Here is a 26,458-nt window from a genome sequence, read left to right as displayed (position 1 = left end):
AATTTAGTGCACACTACTGCTACCTTTAAACTGCAAAAGTAGAGAAGGAACATTTCATGATTCACATGAAAATAAAGCTTTTGAAGAATCACGTTGTTGGCATTTATCTTGTGGAAACAACTTGGTTGCATTCTATTATCTTTTTTTTCCGCAGCTGTCAGTCACAGGTATGGCTTTGGTTATATGATTAGATTCGTATAAATCTAATGGCAGGGCATTTGAACTAAGGCAAGAAAACCGGTAAATGGGCATTACATGGGGTTGTCTTAGTTTGGCTTTCAGAATCATCCAATCCACAGTGAAGCTCACCACTGCAGCTACTGCAGCTGTTGTATTCACACAAAGTAAAGCAGAGACTTTGCAAGTAGAAAGCAGAGATAATGTCACAATATGAACAGTCTTCAGTGCTTCTTCTCCCCTTTGCATGATAAAGCTTCCATGGTGCACTACTTGAAACAGTGCAATAACCTTGACATTTTCTCAGAGAGCAATGTTGGAAAAATGTTGGAACAAGTTTATGCCAGGAAAAGCAGTTCCAGCAAAACAGGAAAATCAAAGTTACGTCAGAAAAAATATTCAATACGATAAACATTATAAAACATTCTGGTAATTCTGAAAGCATCTGGATTGAAGTTTTTGGGGTAACATATTTTGATTTTTCATTTAACTCTTCTCTGGGCATTTTAAAGGTCTTTATGTTTTTATGGCAATGAGGGGATACAAGAGAATCAAAATACCTTGAAAGAGCCCAGCTGAATCCCTTTGCCCATTTCCTTCTCCCACTACTAGAAATTCTGAGATACGCAATGTAGAAATGTTGCTGGCCAATATGCAGCTTCTCATAGTGAAATTCTCTCAACTCTTAGCCAAGACAGAAGTAAGAAAATTTTCAGGAACATTTACTTGGTAGATATAAATCAGGATCCCCTGATTTTATTTGGAACTGTAATGTAAAGCTTTGGTTGTGGAAGTCAGTAAAACTGTGGCTTGGTATTCTCTCATAGAAACAGATTCAGGCTAGTGGATCTGGGACAGACATGGATAATAATTCAGCAGTGGCTCCATTCTCCCTTCTCTCTCTTCCATGTGATCTCTTTCCACCTCTCTTTTCTGTGATTCAAGGAAAGATTATGGTGGGCTCGTGTCCAGTTTGCAAGGTCCTCAGCACTCTGAAGTCAGTTCATCAGCAGATTGTTCCCTCACCCCACAGAACTTTCTCTTCTTCTTCCTTTTTTTTTTTTTTTTTTTTTTCTTTTTTTTATGTATTGACTCTTCAGAGTTTGGTGCAGATCCTGATTCTGATTCCCTCCACCCAGTGCACACTCAATGCCTGTTTGTGGAGTAGTACACAGTATGCAGTTCAAATGCATATCTCAACTCAGATGTAGTATTATTTCTAATGCAGTGTATGGAGAAAAGAAATAACATCTCTAAAATTAATTTTATCTACATACAGTATATGTAAATGCCATTAAAACTCCACAAAAGGAGCAAAAACATATCTAAGAATTCAACCTTGTGAAAGTTTATGTTAACACTGAATGTACAAGTTGATGGCTTCTTCCTTTAGCAGCAAAACCTACTCTTACACTTCATATCCTCCAGTATAGTTCCTCCTGCTGTAAATTTAAAGAAGTAATTTTCACCAGTGATCAGCAACAGGAGAGTATCTGGATTTCATCTGAATGTTCTGTGATGTGTAGATATTAAAAAGAATTACTGGAGCATAACTCTTAGTAGTATAGAAATCTAGCTATTAGATCTCCCACTGTGAAAGGCACGTACCAACAAGGACAGGCATAATCATCTTGGCTGTGGGCAAACAGAAACCAAATTGAATGCTCTTTGCTGGCCAGACCATAGTTAGAAGAGGCTTAAACTTCCCTGCTTTGCTTCTAGCCAGCATTATCATTTATGCATGGTCTCATTTTGCCCGAATGCTGCTGGTGCCCCAGAGGCACCATGATGGCCCATGTGAGTGGCTGTCAATGAAGGAATCCAGCACTTAGCTGAAGACACTGCTATGCATTTTGCTACAATTGAGGGTTCAACCCTCCTTTCAGGTTTCCTCCAAGCTGCTGCTGCTTCTGGAGGTAAATACAGGCATGCAAAGATCTTCACCAAGCCTCTTTACTCATGGGAAATCATATTTTTGAGAAAATGTGTTTTTCCACGGAAAATCTACTCTTTTCCCAGAGTAATCTCAGTATGTCCAAGCCAAAAGACTTTTTGTTGTCTTTGAGAATGTATTTTCTTAGTAAGTGAAATCTGGTTATTTTCCCCATTTGTTTTTTTTTCAAGCAGCCTTCTTGAGTCTCCCATGTTTCAGTATTTCTTCCATTGCTATGGTTGCTTGGTGTCAGACATTTTTTATGATAAATTAAGATAAGACTTCCTTCCACAGCACTGCAAAGTTCTTTTTACTTTATAAAACTTCAGCCTTTTTTTTTTTTTTTTTTTTCCCACAAGTTGAGTTTCTCAACTCCAATTATTGCTTTAAAATTTTTATCCTCCTCCCTTGGTGACAGCCACTAAGCACAGGAAATAAGAAAATCTACAGTAATATACTTTGCTTATAAGGACATCTTGCATTAGGCATACCATCACTTTAACTGCTGATTTCATTTGAACTTCTTTTAAGAGTATAAGATGTTCTTCTGCACATCTACAAATAATTTTGCACATTTTGCTGTCTTATACAAATAATAATAAAATACTAGATTTGTGTTCTTTGAAATCCTTTATGAGAAGGAAAATTCCAGAACAAAAACCCAGGGAAATTATCCATCTGCCTTTGTGCAAGAAGTTAGATCTTTAGAAATAAATCACTTACAGCTGTGACAATGTACTTTCACTTAATGCCAATAAAATGTCGGCTGGTAGTTCTTCAGAATGACTGTATTATAATCTCTTCATATAATGTCCTACCTAAATAGCTGTTGCACTTTTCTGCTACTTATATTTTCAATTGCAAATATATATTTTTTAATTACATAGTTTACAGTTGAGGGTGGAAAGAATGGGATCTGAGTGCATCTTTCGGGAAACACTCTGTGATCTAATTCAATATACTGGACAATAACAGGAAAGAGTTCTGCCCATGGATGCTCCTGCTTGTAGAATCAATTAGAGATTGTGCAGTGGCATTTCATTCCTAAATTTTGCTTTTCTTTCCATAAAATGCCTCTTACTATTCTTTGTAGAATATTGTGTTTTGCATTGCTTCGTCTGTGAGTGCCATGCTTTTTAATTATCTTCAGTGTTGGACAGATCTGGACTTGAATCAACATAATTAAAGGCTTCCTTGTTTGTGAAAGTTGAGCTCAAAGTTAGACTGTGTCGCGGATTCACAGGTGCAAGTTCGTTTAATACAATATTGTCACTTTTTACAAGTGTTGCTTTGTCCATATGTTCTCTACTGTACCTTGCAACCACAGCATCAAGGAAATCCAGCTTTGGTGGCAAAGTCCCACTCTCAAATAAGTATTTGGCTAAGTAGGAGATTATAATGTTAGTAAAGAAGGAGGTAAGCATCGCAAGTGTCTTAAATGGGAATCGCTGGACGTAGATATTATTTTCATCAAGATAGCAGCCAGGATAGTAGATCAAGGGCTGAAGGTAGAGGTATGGTTCTCCTCCAGTTATTCTGAGAACAAGGCCAAATAAGTATCCTGCAATGGCACCGTAGGTATTGGTTCCTTTAATAAATAGTACACACAAGAGCTGAGGGAATATGATGATGTAAACAAGGTCAGAGCTGAGGTACCACAGGCCGTACACTGATGATGCCAGCAGTGCCATTGCTGTCGCTGATGCTCCAAAGAGAAAAACAGTGATTCTCATGACCCATACAATTTCTCTGTCTGAGGCCTGCAAAAAAAAAAAAATAAATAAATAAAATAAAAATGCAGTGTTATGGTAGTATGTGTATGCCTTTGTTTATGAACACAGTCTGTATAAGGCATGACATTGTAAAAGGGAATTTTGCATGACATTCAGCAATATTCACAAGCTATTCACAACTCTATGTCAAACATAGAAGAAGAAAAATAAAATGGGCTATGGTTGCCATTCAAGAAGTCATTAACCTTTGTGCATATGGAAACATTTGATAATGTCAGAGAAAAAATAACAGTTGTAGAAATAACTTTTGAAAATAAACACAATATAGATCAACCAGAAAAAAACTTTCAGTGTCCAATTCTTTTCTTCTCCATTTCCTAAGAAAAATTATGACTCATGAGCCCATTCTTTACCATTCTTGAGTGCCACATGATTTCCTAATAAACCAGTAAGTCAGAAAGATGCCTCATTTCATTAAGGATTTAAGTAAAATTTGTGGGTGCAACAATAATTAGGAGATATTTAGAATAAACTGCAATGCCATGGAAACACTTGAAACTACCTTCCATCATCTTTTTCATCTATGTCATCAGTCACAACCATGAACAGTTTTGACTTTCAACTTACTCAATACTTTGCTAGCAAAGAAATGTACTTTTTCTAGTTACAGGCATGGAGTAGGTGTTCACTACAAAATGGCAGCCTATGCTTTATCTAGTAAAAGTCTCTCGCCTAAAATTTTCTCTAACAGTAAAAATGGAAATATAATCTCACATTTTGCCGAAATGAGAGCTGGTAAATGTTCCGAGCAAACATAGAACTTGCTGATAAAATTGAAGAGTCAGCTGATGACATGACGGCAGCAGATACAGCACCAAGGCCAAAGAACGAGATGTAGACTGGGCAAAGATACTGGAGCACAATTGGTAAAATCATATCCGCTTCTTTTTTAGTAATGGGGTCAGGAAAACCATATTCAGTCTGGTTCCAGGCTGAAATACAGACAAAAGTGTGTTGTGAGTGACACTGTTAGTCACTCTTTAACATTAGTAACATTAGTAGATGATCATAGCTTGCTTTTAGTTCTCACTGCTCTAGTCTACCATCAGTAGACAATAAATCACATTAATCTCCCAGTACTGAGTTCATTCTGCCTGTTATGGCAGGTGGTAGGTGATATCTCTGCTCTTGTCTCAAACCATATATTTTTTTCCCTTTCATTTTCTGTCCCTGTTCTTTTGAGGGTAGGGAGTGAGAGTAATGTAGTGGAGCTTATCTGTCCTTTGTGGCTGAACCACAACAGTGGAGCAACCTCCCACATACAATACATACATACAATACAATTATTTTTCAGTGCAGTCTCCTGCTGATGAAGTAACAGGTTGATTAATGATGTCACCTGTCTAATACAAGATTTTCACACATTTACTGCATTACTCATTTTTTAATGATTTACCGGTGGATGCTCCAATTGCACCGATGAGTACTGCAGGAATAGCCATCACAAGGCAGCCAAAAGCAGCCAGAAATGACAAAACTTGAGCATATGTGGCAGAAGATGAGGAAAGAACTCGCTGGAAATATGCTTGCCATGGAATCCCCCCAAATGTCTGCAAACACAATAAACAGTGTTCCATTACTGGGAGCTGACACCAGATTTCTTTGCTATCATCATGTAGAGAACACACAGAAGCATCACTGTTCCTCTTTCATTTACTGCTTATCAGTCAGTTAGTAATAGCTGTAACTTCCATTCTCACAAGCAATGCTAGATCTTTGTAAACCCACTTTAATCCCACTCTTTTAGAGAAGTTATTCTCTGTACAGCTAGAAACAATGCTACATAGTCTCTGTAATCCTAAGGCATCGTGAGCTCTGTAAATATTTGACAAAATCTTACAAAACGATACAGAATACTATTGATATAACTCATATTTGCAGAATTTGGCCTCCAGCATCCTCTTCCCCATAGAATTACATTAATTAGGATTGTAAAGTAAGATTTTATCTCCTTCTACAAATGCATATAATCATCTAAACAAGCAGCAAATTCTGTATGTATCCAACATGATAACATGAAAAATGATCCTCCCATTGTCTTAACTGATTATGATACCAATATAAATTATGGACAAAGTAGTAAAACAATGAGGGTTGGTTTTTTTTGTTGTTTTTTTGATTTTTGATTTTTTTTTTTTTTTTACTTTTTAATGGTGGTAACCTTTCTCTTGTTTTTGTGGATGAAACAGTGAAGATGAGACTTAAAATTACACCCACAAAATATAACACAAAAGGCTATTATCAAAGGCTGAAAAAAACATGTGCTAAAATCCTCTCTTCAGAGCAGGATCTGAGTAGGCTCCACTAAGTAAATAAGAGCCTATGATTAAGTACTGTGGAAATAAAACAAAGCAAACTGCTAACTAAATGTGCGTAGTCCAGTTTAACATGCTAAATGAGGCAGGAGGTGTTTAGTCCTAAGAGTGTGTATACAGGTGTTTCATATATGCTTCATGCACACAAGAGACCAAATGAATGCTTCTCAAGCAACTCAGATTTTGGCATACTATTTATGAGTGCTTTCCTTTGCAGCCTTAATAATGTTATTTTAACAAAGCTTTCCAAGCATGTGTACATTTCTTGAAATGTAATGAAACAAACACGATGAAAAGGAAATGTGTCACAGTTTGGCAGCATCAGAGCTTTCCTCTGGTCATCAGCAGAAATGAAACTTTCAGCCTTATGGCATAGAATTCAGCCATGTGTGCTAGTGTCATACTTTGACTCTCTAACAATCTCTAAGCAACCTGTGCTGTATAAAATGTTGCATTTTATTAGCTCTATTGTCAGAAAACTCTGAGGATTTTTGGCTGAGATTATTTAGAAAAAAAAAAAAAAAAATACAGAGAAAGAAATCCCAAACTAGAATATGATAATAAAAGTGTTATAAAGTTGCTCAGGGACACTGAGAATGGAAAATGTTAGCATGTGTTGTTAGACCTCCTAATGGAAAGCACTTAATAACCACCAATCCCATGTGTAATAAATGAGGATTAAATAATGAAAACCCTCAGTTCATTCTGGCATGGATGAATTCCTCCATCCATCTCTGCAAAGCTCTTTCTATATCACCTACACCTAAAGCATGTTTAATCATTTGTATAATGTATTTATTGCCTTTCTTTGCCAAGAATGACATCACTTAAGTGTTAGACACACACTTTTAATTAATTCTAGCATAAGGCAAATCTTTCAGACTGACAATATTTAAACAGTTCCTGGCAATGCTGATACTGACAGCTGTGTTACAGTATTCTACTGATACTTCTCTGAAATCATTCAAATATTCAGAAATACGAGGGCTACACAAAGTAACGTTATGATGTCAGCCCATGATGTCAGAGGTGGATGTAGGTGGTAAGTCAGTAGAGACTGAATCTTTCCACCAATATCCTGTTACGTGTTGCTGCTGTATGAGAGATGGCTGCAGAGGGGCAGCCTGACACAATGGCATCTGACATGGAAGTGCGTATGAAGCAAAAGTGTATCACTGAATTCCTCCACGTGGAATAAACGGTACCCACTGACATTCATCGATGGTTTTTATTTACAGAGAACAAACCATGGATATGAGCAGTGATGCTGTGGGTGGTGTGTTTCAGCAGTGACGACAGTCACAGTGAGTCAGCTCCACCGGTGCAGATTTTTGAGTGCAGCATGCGAGCTCATGTCCACAGCTAGTGAAAATGCCTAGCTGATGGTGGGGGCTGTGTTGAAAAACAGTGTTTGTAGCTGCGAATTTGTTCTATTAAGCAGTGTTATTGTGCTCTTCATATCTGTTGTACTTTCCATGGAAATAAATAGGATGCATTACTTTCAGAGTGATCTACACATTTAACAGGAATCAAGAAGATACAAGTTTTCATATTACTGGAAACTCTACACTACACTCTGCTTTTTCTAGTTGTTACAATAACACAGTGGGAGCGCTAAGGTGCTTTAGTCCTTAATACAAGCCATCACTTACCAGTAAAAGGAAATTGTCCAGCCAGGTGCAAATGTTAAGTGAGCCAATAGTTCCGAGCCAAGGCGCTTGGTGCACCTCATGCACAGCTGTGAAACCAATGTCTGTCACTGCAGGATTGGACAACGCAAAGGGTACACTGATCCACTGTAACCAAAGAATAATAGTTAATTCAGGCCTAATGAAGGCATGATAAACCTATGAGTATTGGTCTGTTTCTCTTCTTGTATGCTGCAGAACAAATGACAAGCTGACTTGCAGAATAGCCAAACAAACGCCAGAATATCTCCAAACTCCAGAGAACACTGGATATTTTACCTTTTTCCTGGACAGCGTGAGTGTGAGGAAAAAATTTATGAGTGGAAGTTATACCACCAGGAGGAGAAACATATTTATACACATTCACTATATTTTCCCTAAACTCCACACATAGTCTTTACATCCTTTCTTGGACTACACTGAAGAGAAACATCTACATATAAACCTGCATGCAAAAGCAACAGGATATGTGAGTATACAGGAACAAGGCATAAAACCTGAAAGCTTGGGAATTTATTTCTAAATCAACAAAACATAAGATTTATGCTTCTAATGGGAAAAGAGGGCTGTGAGACACTGGCACCACTGCCCAGAGAAGCTGTGGTGCCCCATCCCTGAAGGTGCTCAAGGCCAGGTTGGATGGGGCCCTATGCAGCCTGAGCTGGTGGGGGGCAGCCCTGCCCACAGCAGGGGTTGGAACTCATTGATCTTTAAGGTCTCTTCAACCTAAGCCATTCTATGATTCTGTGATTCTATGAAACTGTATCATGGCAAGAGAGAGATGCTGCTGGATCATCTCTCTTACTCCAGAATACTCCAGTGTATTACAATACTCAGTGTGTTACAGCACTATTCTACCTTGAGAACAATTTTACTCTGAGCTCTTGGCTGTTTTCCCTCTCTATATTTTGATCTGAGCCAAAAAAATCAAGTGTGAAACAGTTTCTGCCAGAGGATGGGTTTTCTTCACCAACACTCTTTTTGTTTATTTGTCTTCCAGTTCATTTTTCAACTCATTAACTCTGTGAGGAGAAACTTGGCACTTCCTAAGAAGAAAACCAAGCTTAGTAATCTAGGGAACAGACAACTGCAAGCACAGCACCCTGGAGCCTTTCGTGTTAGCCAAAAATACAGAGATTACCATAGCCCAAATGAACACATTTAAGTGCACAAAGGTGCAAGGAGGTGAAACTTCAAACATCTTCCACTACTTTGTTGCACAATTATTGCATCAGTGTGTGTAGAAGACATGAATAATTGCTATGTTTTGCAGCAAGTTGCTTATGAAGTTGTTTATCAAGTAAGGCTTCTCAGTTACATATTAAACTTTTCCAATTTAAGCACCTAAGAAGAGAATTTCCCTTTCAGTGTCTGCTTAGGCTTTTCTGGAAATCTCAAACATGTCAAAGTGATGAGTTTATGAAGAGCTGTAGTTTGCACATACTCAGCTGTGATTTTCAGTAGGGAAAATTTCTAAAGGTCTATCTGCAGCCTTCAAGAAACAGCCCAGAATTTAACAGGGACAACATTGCAAATACATTACTAGCTTTTGTAATCTATTCCAGCTCCTGACAGCGGTATAGCTCTTTGTGATCTCAAGGACTACCACTATATTAGTAAACAGAATAAGTCAAGACATTTTCTCTGGCTCTGCAGATCACAGACAACTCCTAGCTTATATACATACATCTAGAATTCCTTTTCCTGTCAAATAGAATAGCCTTGACCTGATCCTGGGAATTATCTGGGAAAGTACTAGCTGGCATGGGCCAAAACAGTGCCAGGACAGTACTTACAGTCAAACAGAACAGATGATCTTGTATTGTTTACCTTGGCACTGTACGACTTGCTAATATGGACACAGTCTCAAATTCTCCCCTATTGTCCACTCTGAGCTGTCAATAATTGAAGTAGGAAATTCGCTATTTTGAATGGAGCAAAAATAAAACAATGGCTTGTGGAAGCAAAACTTATGCTTCCACATAAGGGGGCCTTATGCTGCGAGTACAAGTTCAGGGAAGAAGTAAGAGCTATTAGATGGATCTGGAACTGATGGGATTGGAAACCAGAAAAAAACAAAAAGTACTCCTATATGACAGCAAAGAGTTTAGAATGGAGAATTAATACAGCTGAGATGAGGATACAAATATTGGGGACAGAGTACAGAGGCAGGCAAAGACTGAATGGGCAAAATAAAGACAGAGGCTGGAGCTGAGAATTGCAACTGTGGATAGAGGAGAAGAGGGAAGGAAGGAGACTATCTGGAGTTGGAAGGAAAAAAACAGGGAAGTACGTGGTTGCCCAGACTGGAATAGGGTTTTTGAAGACATAAGGATGAGATTGTGTTCAAAATGAAGAGCCAGCACAGGGAGCAGTAGTGATTAGAAAAAGTATCATGTCTCTGGTAAGGAAGATATATTAAGAGGAGTGGGCAGTAATACTTGGTGCCTGTGGGTACACAAACTTCTCCAGAGTCTGGAGGGGAAGCTGGGACACCAAGCCTGTTACTTCTTCTGCTGTGACACCTGCTGTGAAAGTGTCCTATCTCATCTAAAATCCCTCACCTAAAGCATGACTATTTAAGTGTTCTCTGAAGCTTCTTCTAACTCCTAAGGTTATGAATACAGTTCTTTCTACATGACAGCGTAACTATTTACTTTAAAAGGGAAATTACATAAAAAGTTCAACTTGGATTAAAGAACACTATTAAAACTACAGATCCAACCACTTAGAATACCGCTATACAACCTTTGTTTGTCTTCCCCTCCCTGTTCACGCCCACTTTAATCATGGGATTGTGTTGTTATTCCCATAAAATGAGGGTCTGCAGTAGTGCATGAGTGATTTACTTTATTTGGGGAATTTCTGTAATGCACACCATCTGTGGAAACTGAATGGTTCACAAATGCTAACATGCACCTTAGAGAAGGAGACAGTATTTACCCCACTGTGCAGATGAAGAAAAGAAGTGTGAGAGAAGTTGTTCTGGAATAACTTCTCATTGGAGGTGGCCAGCTGGAACTTGTATTTGCTTTTTCAGAGTATTTAGCACAATTCCCATGAATTCAGTTACGAATGGGAATGCTTAGAACTTCTGCAAATAAGGTTGCAGGCCTCACAGTAGGACACCACAGAGTGAGGACTCACACAAGGTTAGCTAGTAGCCATCTGTGCAAGCTCTGACAGAAGCAGTTTCCCTAGGGCTGCATGAGAACCTGTGAAAACAGAGGTCCCCAAGGTGTCATTCAGCTCCAAAACCTTGAGCCACCCCTTCTATTTTAGCCTTAGTTCTCTGCACACCTGTGACAATCTATTACTAGCACTAGCAAGCAAAAACAAGCAACTTCTTTGACTGCACCTTTGTGATTTGACCCCTGTTGCACTGCTGTTTTTCTGAGTAGAATTAATGAATAGCAGTAAGTAGGGGAAAGGCTATCCACTCTCATATAATTGATAACTGAATCATAACACCATATTCAAATGGCACGGTCATCTTGTGACTCTCCCCAGTCTCCAAGGTCACTGGAGGGAAATGGAGGAAAAACCCAGATGATGATTTACAGCAGATGGTTAATAAGCTGCATAGGTGACAACTACAGAAAGGAGAAACTTGATAATACTGGCTGTACAGTTCCAGTTCCAGTGCTTTTGGACTGCTTTACTGACTGCTTTCTGCATCTGATGCCTCCTTCCAGTGCCTTTACTACTACAGTCCTATGGACAGATAGTCAGTATTCTCCAGTCCTGTTCTGAATTAGATACACACTCAGAATGAAAAGTAAAAGAGTGCACTATCAGACTGGTAGGAAAAAAGACAGGAATTGTGCCTCCTGTCAGCAGTTTTGCCAAAGCATGGGCTGTATACTGATGCAAATGCAGACCCTTTAAAGCCATTTGTCTGTGAGTGGAGATATTCCTTCTCCTCACTTTCAGAGAAGACACAGTTCCGGAATTACAGCTGGGCAGTAGGTCTCTGCATTTGTCACTTGTCATAAAGCTCAAGGCAAAATTTTCAAGAAAGTGGAAAAAAAGCCAAACTTACCAGCCCAAGGAAGATGCAGAACAATTGAACTACATCAGTGTAGGCCACGGAATAAAGCCCACCCACAAGAGTGTACAGAGTTGCAATCAGGGCAGAAATAATGACTGAAATATTGATATTAATGTCAATGATCACACTTATCGTGGCACCTATGGAAAAAAAACAACACCACAAAAACAACAGTACGTTAGTGTATGTCACACAGTGAGAAGGAACTGGATCCCATTCTCCAAGCCATTAATGAAGTTGTTACACAGCACAGGACTCAGTACTGACTCCCAGAGTACTCTGGTGGACAACTGGCCACCAGCTATACTCCACACTGTGGTCACAGACCTCTGAGCCCAGCAGACTGCTAAGTTTTCATCTTCCCCCCTGCCCAATTAGTTTGTCTGTGCACATATTATGGGAGATGGCATCAAAAGGCTTGGTTGGCCTACACATTACTTTAGCTTGTGTACTTGTGGGGACAACTCTTGTGGCCCTTTATGGCCAGATTCAAATCCAGGTGGGCTTTGGCTGATCAGACCCCATCCCAGTGTATTCAAACAGCATCCCTATATTCCTTCCAGGTCCCCTCTTCTTTCTTCTACCTCTTGAATGCTTCCTTTTTATATGTGTGTACAGACAGCAGCTTCTTCTTCATCCATGCAGGCCTTCTGGCACTTTCTTGTTTTCATGATTGTCATTGGGGACTGTTTTGAAGCTTGGAGGAGGTGATCCCTGAATGTCAACCAATTCTCCTGAATATCACTGTGGTCTTCCAAGGGATTCCTCCAAGCAGATCCCAGACAACATCAAACTCTACTCTCCTTGAATCTGCTGCTGTATTCCTGCTTTTTACTTTGTTCCTTCCTCTCACTTCTCTAAACTCTATCATCTTCTGAACACTACAACCAAGGTTGCCTCTGGCTTTTACATCCCTAATTAATTCTTCCTTGTTGGCATGTATTAGCAGTTCTCTTCATCATCTCCCTTAATTGGCCGTAAAATTATCAGAGCACTCTAGAATCATCCCAAATTGCTTGCATTCTGCATTGTGCTTCCAACAGCTAGCAAGGTGCTTACATACTTCCCATAGATACACTAGCAATTTTAAATGACTGTAGAATTTTAACACATTGCTTTAAAAATTCATCTCCTTTCAGTTAGGACAATTTGGATGAAATATCTGAGAATAACTTTTAGTCCTTGTGGGTATGGCAGGTGGATATTCTTGAACACATGGGTGGAAAGTATCTGGCAGTGCCACCCAGAATAACATGGTACCTAAGAGTTGCAGAGAGCTGACAGGTAGCTTTTTGTTGTACAATGAGCCCCCAATATTCTGGTATTTCAGGATTACAGGCTCAAAAATCCTGCACAAGTTGGAAGTCCTGACTTTCCCTTCTACAGCCCTGCCAAGCCAGGAGTTGTGAGGAAGATCAACAAATGAAGAATACATTTGTGAAGATAGGTGTGCAAATCAGGAGTTGTAATATAAGTGTTTCTATTCACAGAACAGTTAAAACTAAAACTCTCTGTGACATTTATAGTCTTTCACCATCAGTGGTTAATATGAAGCTACAAGAAAGGCATTCACACCATTTGCTTTGAAATATCACATATTAGCTTGTCCTCAATCAAAAAGAAAGTATATTCTAAATACTCAGAGAGTTCTTCAAGCTATTCAACTCCTATCACCTCAGCATGTAGTTTGTTCTTAGTCCTTTAAGGGTTTTGTGATGAAATTGTGGTAAACAAGCTCCCCATTGCTTTGCAGTTCATCAGAGCACAGTTGGAGAGTACCTTCAAAGTTTATTTTCTGTTTAAAATAGCTGTGCTAGAAAGCATTACCACATGCATGTTCACTATGAGTATGATTAGCTGGTAAAAAGCCAACTACTGGTGCTTCAGCTCAAGGACTTTCTTGGTTCTTGAAGGGATTGCTGAATTCCAAACTGAAATATAATTAAAAACCTTGGAAACAGACTTATTCTTCAGGACTGGATGAGTGGCTGGATGATTTTCTATTGAGTCAGAGCTCCACTAACTCTCTGCATCCTTTCTTGAATCCTAAGTATTTATTTTGTCAAGAAGAAAGCTGTGTCAAATTGAATAATACTTAAATGCATTTATCTGAATCTTGTTTTACCCCTATTACTCGTGCTATGAAAAACTGTGTTTATTTAGGCCTTCTTTATGTAAAGGATTATTTTGTTCAGATGCGTTGGCAATGATATTTCATATATTTCAGGGAAATTCTGACTGTCCCCTGTGATCTCAGTGGTGTAAAAGAGAAGCTGGGGCAGCTGTGACATAAAAGGGATGCTTGCAATCACTCTCATCACCCTCTCTGTTACAGGAAATTCATAGCTCAATCTTTCCATGCTGTTTTGACAAGGAACCATTTAAGGATATATTTTCAAATGTATCAGTTCAAGGAAGAAGTCTGGATTTCTTTTAAAATGGCTAGAAATGTCTTTCCATTACCAAAATAATTAATAAGGTACCATTATTGCATACAGCTACTGGTTACCATAGGTCTCAGACAATTGTCACACTCTGGGCAGTTTGGCTAGGATGGCTAATATTTGAAGCCATTTTTTAGTGCATTTCTGATTTCCTCAATCCCTTGCACCTATTTCATGTTAATTTTCAAAATGATAATTCCTTACCTAAGGCAGAGAAGATGGCAGCAGCCCAAAACATTTCTCCCATTAAAGCTGGAATAAACAGGAGCCCTCCCATCCTTTTTCCATAAAGCTGCTGGAAAGGGTCTAGCATTGTCACATAGCCTTTGGATCGCATAGGTTTCGCAAAAAACAGACCACCTACAAAGGAAAGTAGCACAAGACACCAACTGTAGTGGAGTAATGCATTGACATTACGGGGGTAAAATACTAATTGTCAACTAAAGGTATAAAAATATCAGTATCACTGTATTTTATTTCTTTTGAAGAAATAATACGAGTAAAATATTTGCTAGGAACTCTAATGTTACATATAACCATAGAGTTACGTAAGCAAAATCACATCATTTATGTCTGCAGCACAGTAATGGAAATTCCTTTTTAATTTTTTTTTTTTTTTTTTTGGTTCAGTTTATTTGGTCTTCCACTATAGATGATGTCAGAGTTTTGTCTAAATTTGGATCAGCCTTAGAGAATGTCTTTTGTACCTAAGTCTGTTCATACATAGAACAGAACCCAGCATGAGTATAGGTCTTATTTTTCACATAGATCCACACTAGAAATAAAGTCTGGGATTCTGAATTAGAAATATGGGTTCACACAAGGTATAGTGTGCACTCAGCAAAACTGATCCTTTCAGGACAGCCCAGATTTATAATGTATGCTTAAATCAACCTTACTACACCTGCAGAACAGGTCAGTTTTTTACTGGGCTCTGCAGGTGTCAGATTCCCTGAACATTTGTCGTACACTTCTTTCTGTGCACGTTCAGAAGATTTGATGTAACACAGTCCTGCTGTGTCTGGCTCACATATGTACTGTGTCAGTACATAACTGTGGAAAGTCCTCACATTTCTAACTTATTTCTAATATACAATCATCAAATTCTTTCTGCCTGGGGGAAAAGAAAAGAGAAAAGAGAAAAGAGAAAAGAGAAAAGAGAAAAGAGAAAAGAGAAAAGAGAAAAGAGAAAAAAGAGAAAAGAGAAAAGAGAAAAAAGAGAAAAGAGAAAAGAGAAAAGAGAAGGGAAGGGAAGGGAAGGGAAGGGAAGGGAAAGGGAAGGAAGGGAAAGGGAAAGGGAAGGGAAAGGGAAGGGAAGGGAAGGGAAGAAGGAAGGGAAGGGAAGGGAAGGAAGGAAGGGAAGGGAAGGGAAGGGAAGGGAAAGGGAAGGGAAGGGAAGGGAAGGGAAGGGAAGGGAAGGGAAAAGAAGAAAAGAAAAGAAAAGAAAAGAAAAGAAAAGAAAAGAAAAGAAAAGAAAAGAAAAGAAAAGAAAAGAAAAGAAAAGAAAAGAAAAGAAAAGAAAAGAAAAGAAAAGAAGAAGGTATAAATTTCAGAAAAAAACTAAACAGACACTCTACGGAGATTCGTGTAGTTGACATTAGCATGTCTACAGACAAGAAGACCTCTCTTACAATAACACTGCTTAAATGCAACATGTAAGCTACGCTCAAAGACTAGAAAACCAAGGAGTCCCTCATAAAATCAGCTGCATAGTATATGGAGATTCTCAGGTTCTTCATCACAAGATAGGGAATCTATTCATTGTAATGTGCAGAAGATTTTCCACGTATCTCTGTCTTGCCTTATATCACTGACATGTCTTCAATTCGCTATATTCCCCAAACAGAAAGCTCCAGCTTACCAATCACAATTTATGCCCTTTATGTTATGCTGTCTTTAGACATGCAGAGGGCCTCCAGAACCTTTTCTTCTGTTTTTGCGTTGTTCATGTATCCTATACCTATTCTATTTGTTACATCATCATTACAAAATGCAACTAAAGCAGGAAAAAAAAAAGTCACTGGTAGCATAATCCATTATGCTATTCAAACATCCGTCAAAGGAAATAGGAGATATTCCAACCATTGGAAATATAGCAGAGTATTGAATTAGTAGGAAGGTTAAATTAATCCCAAATCTTTTCAGCCTGAAGCAGTAATATTTCTTCTCTTATTCTGTTACTGTATTTATATATATTTTTAAAGGACAAACAACACCTCATCCCTAATCTGCATTAACATACAATGCATAAAGAAATGCTTTTCTTGCTGTGTTCTGAAGAGAGATGTAAGGTCACACAGCACAGACTTTCTTTTTCTCTGCAGAGGCCAATGTTTACCAGTCCAAGGAATAAGTCTGGATTTCTTTATAAATAGCTGGAAATGAGGCGAGTAACTAGCTCAGCCTCTTGTGGGCTATTGATCTGGGAGGATTCTACAATGGCTACAAACCTGGAAGATGCTTATGGCTATAATTCTAATGACAGGTTAATGACACAGATAGATCACAACCCTCGTGACCTGATAATGACATCAACTGATCTGCAGGCAGATCTACTATTAGTGTTTTCTTACAGAATTCAGAGCTGCTCTCAGGGATGGGATTTACTGTTGGAACTAGAGCTGGCCTGCATACAACAGGGAGGAATACACAGAATTTGGAATTGTTCTGCCTGAGAACAGAGGAGATCCAGGACAAGCCATAGTTACTAAAGGGAAACTGAGTTGTATAGAAGAAATAAAAGGGGCAAGAAAACCTGGAAAAGTAACCAAAAGGGGAAAAAAAAATAGCACATGCTAGCTGGGAGGACTGGGAGGAAAAGGCTCAAAATAGACTGAGAGGCTAAGTACTAGCAAAAATCTAGTAAAACAGCCATACTAATACAAGATGAAAAATACAGGATCATTTCTGGAAACATATCCTTTCTAAGCAGTTGCACCAGCATGTGCCTAGGGGCCATGATCAATTCAGAACCTGAAAGCATGCATTTGACAGCTTCATAGGACATTCATCATAGTTCACAAGGCAATGTTTCTGTTGGGAGCTGCTCAATGCCACTGAAACATGACAAGATATTTTCCATTGCTGTTATTTTAAAGAAAGGGAAGAAGGTGTATGATTGAATTTTGGGAATTAGAGAACAGAGCATAAAGAATTACAGCACTGTCTGTATTTTACACACTGACCCTGTGTGTGGAAGGATTCAGTACTTTCATTTCGACCATGATTTTGAGTTTTGTACTACATATAAAAAGAAGTTTAGTTCAACTTTACAGCAACAAGCTGGTTCTGCTCCAGACTTCATGCATGATATCCAGAAATTAGTCTCTCAGTGGAGATTTCTAAGGTTTAAGCAGTTCTCCAACCTGCAAGGATATTTGCTGCATTTGAAGTCCAAGATTTAGACACTATCAGAGAACGTGGTAATATTTTGCAGATTATACAGGCTCTTAAAAACAAAACAAAACTCTGAATATATAAAACCTAGCACATATGGTTACAAAAAACACACAACCAAAAGAAAAAAGCAACAAAAGCAACATTTTTTTTTCTCAGTGTCATTTCATCAAACCCAAGCGATGTCATTTCAGGTGATGGTCATCAGAACTCCAAAATCAGAGAATAACACCTTAATTTCCTTGCTTACCTAAGATCAGACTAAGGGAATATCCAATAGGTGCCTGAGCCCAAGCTAGACCGTAGCCTGGGACATACACAGCTTCTGCTGTCCCATTGATGTAACCTCCTCCAACCCATGTGGCTGAAAAATAAGAGGCAGAAAAGCCCTTAATGCACACGGAGAATAAAAACCTTCTGCACTGAAGAACAAAACTGTCATCACTTATAATACTACTATTTTTTATTCTGTATATTATACAATTTCCAGACATAGAATCCTTTTATGGAAGGTAGTCCTAATCCAAAAAAATCTGCAACTTAAGCATATGAAAGAGAAACCAGATGGACTCTATACAACCAGTGAAAATGTGGGGCCTGAGTTCCCCTTTTTACATAGAATGATGCATAATAACTCATGAAGCGTGATCATTTTCTTTGTTTGTTCAAATGAAAGTGAGAGGCAGAGGAGAGGCAAGGAAGATTAATCGTATAATGATTAAGTCATCCCAGTTCAGAAAACTCAGAGTACTGAAAATTAGACAAGAATTAATTGCAGGCATGTCCATCTTGCAGCCTGCAGGCCACATGCAGCCTGGCTCAGCCCATCCTGCAGACAAATCCTGCCCCACACCATTATGGTGGCAGCTCTGCCCTGACAAGTGCCCTGGCCCCATGAATAGGGAAATCATCATATAGGTATGTGATGGCTTTGTGCTGCTACTTAAGTTCTAAAATACTTATGTATTTTTGCACTCCCTGCAGACATATTCTAGAAGAGAATTTTAATATCATTAATACTTCTTATCAGCTGTATAAAAACCACCAGTATTTCCAATAAACAAGTGGAGGTGGATACAAAGCAATGGAGACACAATTAAATTTCCTAAAGAATTTCAACTTAAATCTTGCAGACTACTCTCCCACTTACATGTGATACACCTTAACTACTATAAGATGGTATTTTTTAACATTATGTTAAATTACACGGTGGCTTTGGAATCAAAGATCTCTGGAAACTTGAGCATTGCAATTGTCCCCCATTCTGGATTTTGAAGGACAGGAATGGACCATTCTGTTGTTGGAAATATCAAAATGGACTTGTACACAGGATGCGCCTGCAACAAAAGGAGTGCCACTATATACCCTGATATTAGTAGACTTTTCAGTACTGAGAATAACTGCACATTACAGAGATGAGTGACAACCACGTAGAACTGCATGGAGAAGATGGGTGAACATTGATTCTTGGCAGGAAGAACCAGGGATACAGAATGTATATAGAAGTTCATCAGACATTTGGGATTTTTTGCCTCTTAAAAATGCAAATGTAGTGAAGCAGATAGAAATACAATGCTTTGGTTACCAGAGTCCCTGTGCACCTGGGATGTGTGTTGCTTCTTGTTTCTCAAGCAGTAGATACTTATGGAATGTGTCATGATTACTTGCATACTGTATCAGAAGTTGCTGAGTAAATATTTAGAAAGATATTTGTATGTCTGTTCCCCTGAATGAATTCTGAATGAACGATACCCACTTCCAGGTAGTAAAAATCCCACAGGCAAGGAGAGATGTCTTAGTAGAACTCCTGCTGTGGCACAAGAAGGCTGGCACTGATTTGCCTGGGGCTGCCACTAAAGGTGTGGCTGTACTCCAAGGAGAACTTGGATGCTGTGTTTAGCTCCCTTATTTTTGTCTGGAAGTGACCAGGCCATTTCAGTTCTTTGGGATGTGGTAGGGGCCATTGCCCTCCCCTGGCCAGGGACAAGAATGATGCAAGAACGATGCCCGATGGACAGGTATTGGTGAATAGGCTAGAATGGAGGATTTAGCACTCTTTTACAATTTCATTATTTGTTTTATTGTTTGGGAGTTTGAAAATTAGTTGCTGATCAATTTTTGTACATACACAGTTCCAGAAAGTCTGCAAGGGATCCCAGCGCTTTAGAAAGGTATTATACAGCTTTTTGTCAGGGGGTTAAAGGATACCCTTTCTTCAGTAAATACATTTGAAAGAAAATAATGGGATATGGTAGGAAGGGATTTCATCCTTAGATATTAATTTTTTGATCCTCATTTTTTTAAGCCACAATTTAAAGTTAGTTTAATTTTTTTTTAATTCTTTCTCCCCCCCAAATCAGACAAAAGGAATATAAAATTTAATAATCTATAGAAACACTTGCGGTAATCCATTTTAATCCTCTCTTTCCCTTCCAAGTGAAGGACCCAAAAATGCTACAAATAGAAATGTCCATTTAAAGCAAGTGCCCTAAAAATTATCAGAAAAATACTTAGGATATGGAGTAAAATTTGGTTCCCAATTCATATGAGGAGCATAAAAATACATTTCAGAATTCTTTATATATCTCACTGTATATTAATAAGACAGATTTTTCAGATACTTCTTTGTAAATGATCCTTCATCTAAACACACAAATCATTGAATCAGCTCATTGTGTTCTATAAAATGAAACTTCTGACCCAGGGATCCCAAAACAAAAATCAGAATACTGATAGTATTGATAATACTGAAAACATTTATTTTATTTTTTGTGAAAAAATACAAAGCTCCATCCAAATAAAATGAAAACTGATGTCAGTAGATTATGATATTTTTAGTTGCGCTTGCAAGCATTTTGATTACGTAATTTCAAATATTTCCTCTGAGGTTTAATCTCAACCACCAAAATAGGGATAGATATCAAAGATATCACTTCTTAAAATTGCTACCCCACAAAATGAGGAATATTTATATGTAATTCAACATTTTACCTGTACTCGCAAAAAAATAATACATGAATTGAAGTCATTCCCACTGTGGCGCTATGACAGGAGAGCTGTTGCGATCCATTGAGAATTCAAGATTTTCACTCTTTTTTCATAATTGCATATACTCTCGACCTTCAATAGGCTTTACTTTCAGGCATTCTAATAACAAGTTACTAAACCTGTTTGCTCAGGACCACAGTAAAAATCCAAGTTGTCCATACCCATCATTCATAAGGTGTGCGCTTATTTCAAAGCTTTTAAAAACAATTTAGAAAATCAACTAAATACTCACGAATCATGAATCTATCCTATGAAGTCATGATGTTTACACTTTCAACTTGATTTTGAATTTACAAGCTAAGTTCTGCCATCCTCCCCACCAAGCAGCCCAAGAAAACACAGCCAGTTTTGTTGCTAATACACAGGGAACACAGTAGAATTTGTCTCAAGCAAGAAAAACAGAACTGAGCCTTATCTCATAACCCAAAGTATTTTACATACATACAGATAATATCATTTCTTGGGATATTTTACAAATCTAGTTTTGCTTTGACAGGTAGGCTTTGCTTTTTAATTATTATTTAGACAGCTGAAGTTGGAAAATATAAAAAGCACATCTGAACAGCCATCTAGTTCTGGAGATGTTGTTGTGATGTGTGAAATCTAGAAACCACAAAAACATTCTGTAGAAGTTACGGTGGATTTTGATCAGCTTACACTCACAAACGTTTTGTTCTGGTTTTCAAAAAGCGTATCCCAATCAACTTTCACCGAGATGAAAACTGAATTAGTCTTTGGTTCTGCAGGCTTGTGCACACAACTCCTACGCTCCAGTTGCAGTGCCCTCAAAGTGAAAGTGGAATTGACTTGGTGTCTCAAACCGTATCTGCCATATTTATGGAAGGCAGAGGTGAGAAAGCATATAAACCCTGATGGTATAAAAATCTGTGAGTGTTCTACCTGAGTAAAGACTTTAGGATCAGTCTGATATTCTACCACAGAAATGATATACTACGTCATCTTCAGAGGTGCCATGAAATGGGGTGGACGTGTGTGGGTGTGGATTCTGGTGGTTATAGAAATTGCCTGTAATAAAGGGAGTCCAAATTCAAGTTTCCTCTCTTCTTTAACTTTTATGAAAAGTATTCCTGTAAAATGGGATTAAGGAGAACATATTTATGCCTTCTTCCACAGGCAAGGCAGTTGATCATAGCCCCTTCTGTGGAGAAAATTGTTTCATCTCCTCTTTTCCAAGGTAATTATTACAGCTTTGTGGCAAGCAGCATCTCCGCAAAATATTCTGGTATCAGTGCCCTTGAAAACATTTAATTTAGCAGAAAACAGACAAACTAGCTCTTGTCATGAGTAGAATCTGGTTCTATCTGAAGTTTCAGTAGCTGATGGATACACAGATAATGATGTACCATTATCTGATGCGCTCCAGTATGTTACAGCGAACTACTAAAAGTAGAACATACACCTGGATTCAAACTTCAGTGACATTTACAAGCATCCTTTACTTGTTATCTAAATATTCAACCTTTCAGTGAGCAAAATGACTCTGCAGGGACATGGAGAACAACACAGAATTCCTGGCCCAAATGTTTATGCATCTCCTCTATATTACATATTGAGAAACCAGACAGGAGAAAACAAAACAAAAGTCACAAGATGATGAATTCAATTTGGGAATTGAAAGCACTTTGCCAGAGCTTTATCTAGAATATAAGAAAAAACAATGAAGCCTTTTAAAATAGAATTATATTGCTAAATAAAAATGGTGGGCCAATCCACTTCTTTTGTATTGTACTTTTGTTCTGATCCCAGACATTAACTTTGAGGTGAGATTTTGGACCCTGCTGTGAACCTTTTGTTTACCCAAGCAACTTATCTGGTTCGACTGGCTCTGGGAGTCAAAATAGCACTGCTAAGAAAATTTGTGGACTTATTCTTCACTGATTACTTTCCTCCTGATCCTAATTTTCACAGAAATATACTATTTTGTCAAACTGCCTCAAAGGATGTTAAGGAATCCACAAAGTCAGATTGCAGAAATCAGTGGACTTGAGAGCTCAGATTTATTCTTTGAGAGACTTATTCTGAACTGATGCTGCCTCCCTCCTCCTTCTCCATCTTTTTTTGCATATAAAATTTTCTTTACTCAGACTTAGCAAAAATAACTCATGAACTTGGATGGCTTTAACAACAGCAACAATTATTTCAAAACTAGATTTCTTATTAGTCTGTACAACTCCTATAGTTCTATTTCAAACATGTCTGATCTACAGATGTTCATGAAAGGAGTGGATATGGAAGCGATTCTGTCATAAACTGTTGTTTTTATTTGATGATACACTTTGTTCACTAAACAATTTCAGCAGCAACTGGAAAGCAATGTATTTACCCCATAATGTATTATTTAGCATGCAGATTATAGTTCTCTTTCATTCTGATGGAAAACTAACAAGCTATATGCTGGTTCAGGATAAAAAAGAAGAGGAAAAAGGACCTTTTACATACCAGTCATTGTAAATCCACCAACAAGCAAGCCAATGTCTCTTCCGCCGACAATAATAGCTTCGCTGCGATCTCCATCGCTGCCGGTGTTCTTGGTTTTCCAAGCAGCCCATATCCCAACTGCCAGGATAGCCAGGTAAAACACAGCTATGGCCACCAGCCCCTCCACATGGAAAGGCATGTTGGAGTCCCGACTGGTTCTCTGATCGCTATTTCATTAAGGCTGCTGGAGAGAATGCAATAATATATCTGCTTTTAGCAAACCTAGTAAGATGCTTTTCAGAATCAATCTACAAAGAAAACTCAGACTGTTACTGAAAAGGCTGTTGTGGTGAATTTATTAAATGGACATCTCAGATTTAAATGAAATTAAGTTTACACGCCAACTGAAATGCCCGTGGAGCAACAAGCAGCAATTGTAACCTGTGATTACAATGGAAAGTGAATGATGTGGCTGAAAGCTATGCAATTCTTACAAATCAGTTCCTGAATAAGGAATTCTTATATTCACTGAGTTGCCACGGTTAGAACTCTTCAGACAAGAAATAGCTTGGTACGTGGAATAGTAGAAAAGAGCTTGGCCATGTGGTCTGTTACAGAAGTCTCTATTTAGTCAGAATATGAAAACTGTGGAGAAGTAACAAGAACAACAGCAAAAGGTATCTTTGATGCTTTGGAATGCTGCATCTTTTCCACCCTCAGCCCCCTCCTGTATTTAAAAATCTCCACTTTCTCTTTAGTGACAAGCTTAATTTCCCAGCATTTTTTTTTTCATCCGGAAAGCGCAAAAGCTGCCTCACGACACCAAACGCTCCCGACCTAACGCCGGGAACCCCTCCCGGGCGACCTCCCAGCCTACCCCGCACCTCCCTCCCGGCTCTCACCTCGCCGCTACGCGCTTTTCGCCTCCCAGCAACTCCGCCAACAGCCGCCCGCCGCCTCGACGGCTCCGCGGGAGCCCCGCGCTCCATCCCTCGGAGCCGCCCTACCTGCCGCTCACCGCGGAGCTCCTCGGGGCTCCGCCCGCCCCGCCCGGCTGCGCACCCCCGCCTCGCCTCCCTCTCCGCTCCCTCCCGCCGCGCCGTCGGGGAGCTGAGCCCGTTGTCCTGTGCCCGCCGCCCCACCTGGGCTCCGGCGCAGCTCTGCCCCGCAGTTCCCTGGGCACGGCCGTCCATCCCCAAGGCGATGTCGGGGCTGAGCCCGGGCGCCGAGCCCCCACCCGGGGTCTGCCCGCAGGGGATGGGGGTGAAGCGCAAAGGCGGCTCTTCCCCTATCGGTGCGCCTGGTGGTGAGGTTGCGACGGTGGGCTGGTGGATTAAAAAGAGGAAAATCCCTTTATAAAGGGGGAGGGTTGAGTGGGGTGAGAGGACCGTGTCCGTCAGAGATGGGGGGGAGGAAGGGGGAAAGACGTCAGAGTGCTAGGGGACGTTGGGGGGAAGTAAGGATGACTCAAGGGAGAGTGATTGTCGTGTCATGGCAGGGAAACAGGGTTAGGAAGTAAAAGTGGGGAGAGAAGATAAACAAAGGGGAGAAAGGATGGAACAGGATAACATGAGTCCAAAGGAAGAGAGGAAGATAAAAAAGAACTGATCAGAAAAGGAGTGCTGAAAAAAGGGGTGAATGAAAGGGAGAGAACAGAGAAAGGGAGATGGAAGGTGTGCTCGGAGCTCTCACTGCCCCCCAGCACCCCATCTGTGTCTCCCATGGGCCTGACACCAAGGCCAGGTTCCCCAGGACTGATCAGAACCACCGCTCCCTCCTGTACTGGGCTAAACATGTAGGCAGGTTCCCACCTGCAGTGCTTCTAATTCTTCGGTCTCTCCCTTTTTGATGTGCCCCTCATAAATTGACCCGCAGACCAATAGTAATACCAGCCTTCTTTTGAAAGGGTTCCTATGCTTTGTCTCTAAAAGATATTGGACAGTGGGCTCCTCAGAGCTGAGAATGTGCAAAAAGGACCCATGCATGCTGTTGCCTCAGTTTTTACTAAGGGAAGACCTTGCTGATCTGTATCAGTCACTATTAGCCCATAAGGGGCGGGCAACATGGGCTGTGGGTTCAAGCAAGATAGAAAAGTGAAAACATAAAACCCATGGGAGTGTAGAGATGAGATTGGTACAACTCAGAATCAAGCAGATGGTATAGAAGTGTCTTAGAATCAAGAGGAAAACCATGATCTAGGAGGATATGAGGACAGAGATGCAGGGAGGTTGCAGTTCAGGAGAGCTCAGTCCCCAGCAAGTAAGGACACATGGGCTGGCCAAATCTACTATTGGCCAGCCACCAGCCAGCAGAGAGCCTCTGCTGCCTACTGGCAGACTGATGAGTCCATCATGCCAAGCAGCATGTCAGCCCATCCACTTAATATATGCATTATGTGCGATCAATTATTATTGCATATCTGTAAAGTGCATAACAATGCTTTCAAATATCTGGGCTTGCATGAAGAAGTCTAAATAAAGGTGACCAGTGAATTAAAAGCTATAAAAGTTACTATTTTTGTCAGCCAATCATCGTGTGGACTGGTGAGTTACGCTACTGATGAATGTTTGCCTTGGGAGTCTGCAGTAAAAAACTCTTCCCAGTAAAAGACAACAGAGATGCACTTCATACACAAGGGGAGCATCATGGCACCTTCTCAACAGTACTCCCATCGTAATTAAATATAGCACTAATAATAAGTAGAAGTCATAGACTTTGGAAACAATATTGAGTGTCCCTGTTAGAAGCAAATAAATGAACTGCAAGTGAAACAGGTTAGAAAATTCTCGGGTGGTATAATGGATATTAAATTAAATTTACAGAAATAATTATTACATTTTAGTCTGTTTTTCTCCAACTTGGTGCAGAGGAATGCGTGACAAAACAAAGTATGGAAAATTCTGGTGAAAACTGCTATCCAAAAGTCTTTCTTAGCACGTTACAGGAACTAACTAGCTTACTAACTAAATCTTAAATTGCTGCTTTAGCCTTCACTGGAGACTGTGGCAAAATTCCTGTTGTCCTCAGTGGCCCTAGTTGAACCCTGTTCTGGAATGGGGAAACAATATTTTTATTCATGTTGAAAACTTAAATAATTTAAATGAATTACATTTGAATGAAATTCATTAAAATGAGTCCTGAAAAACTATTGATTTTGATTTGTTTAACCTCCTG

General features: G+C 39.4%; 1 protein-coding gene across 3 annotated transcripts; it reads right to left on the bottom strand.

Moving 5' to 3' along the window:
- Window positions 1-1,229: 1,229 nt before the first annotated feature.
- On the bottom strand, window positions 1,230-24,692 carry SLC5A7 (solute carrier family 5 member 7). Of its 3 annotated transcripts, none has more exons than XM_015849774.2 (9): window positions 24,427-24,692; window positions 23,306-23,528; window positions 18,048-18,161; window positions 14,606-14,761; window positions 11,949-12,097; window positions 7,871-8,014; window positions 5,300-5,453; window positions 4,618-4,835; window positions 1,230-3,870 (listed from the first exon to the last, which is right to left on the bottom strand). In XM_015849774.2, exons 2-9 carry the CDS (start codon window positions 23,481-23,483, stop codon window positions 3,247-3,249), a joined length of 1,737 nt encoding a protein of 578 aa, XP_015705260.1. In that variant the 5' UTR covers window positions 23,484-23,528; window positions 24,427-24,692; the 3' UTR covers window positions 1,230-3,246. The 3 variants fall into 3 exon arrangements, with proteins under 3 accessions (XP_015705260.1, XP_032297866.1, XP_032297865.1); XM_032441975.1 differs by having other exon boundaries at window positions 23,306-23,525; XM_032441974.1 differs by lacking the exon at window positions 24,427-24,692 and adding an exon at window positions 24,187-24,282.
- Between the last annotated feature and the right edge of the window lie 1,766 nt (window positions 24,693-26,458).

The sequence above is a fragment of the Coturnix japonica genome, chromosome 1 (assembly GCF_001577835.2).
Source record: "Coturnix japonica isolate 7356 chromosome 1, Coturnix japonica 2.1, whole genome shotgun sequence".
Taxonomy (NCBI): Eukaryota; Metazoa; Chordata; class Aves; order Galliformes; family Phasianidae; genus Coturnix; species Coturnix japonica.
Note: the sequence above shows the minus strand (reverse complement) of the source record. Positions and strands in the feature narration are given on the sequence as shown.

What these genes read in the sequence shown, in the direction of transcription:
- SLC5A7 (XM_015849774.2), bottom strand. Translation starts at nt 23,483, where the DNA reads ATGCCTTTCCATGTGGAGGGGCTGGTGGCCATAGCTGTGTTTTACCTG. An exon ending in TGGACAATTTCCTTTTACTG is followed by an intron (nt 5,454 to 7,870) that starts GTAAGTGATGGC and finishes TTGTGTTTGCAG; the next exon opens with ACATTTGGGGGGATTCCATG. An exon ending in AGCTCTCATTTCGGCAAAAT is followed by an intron (nt 3,871 to 4,617) that starts GTGAGATTATAT and finishes TTTTTTTTGCAG; the next exon opens with GCCTCAGACAGAGAAATTGT.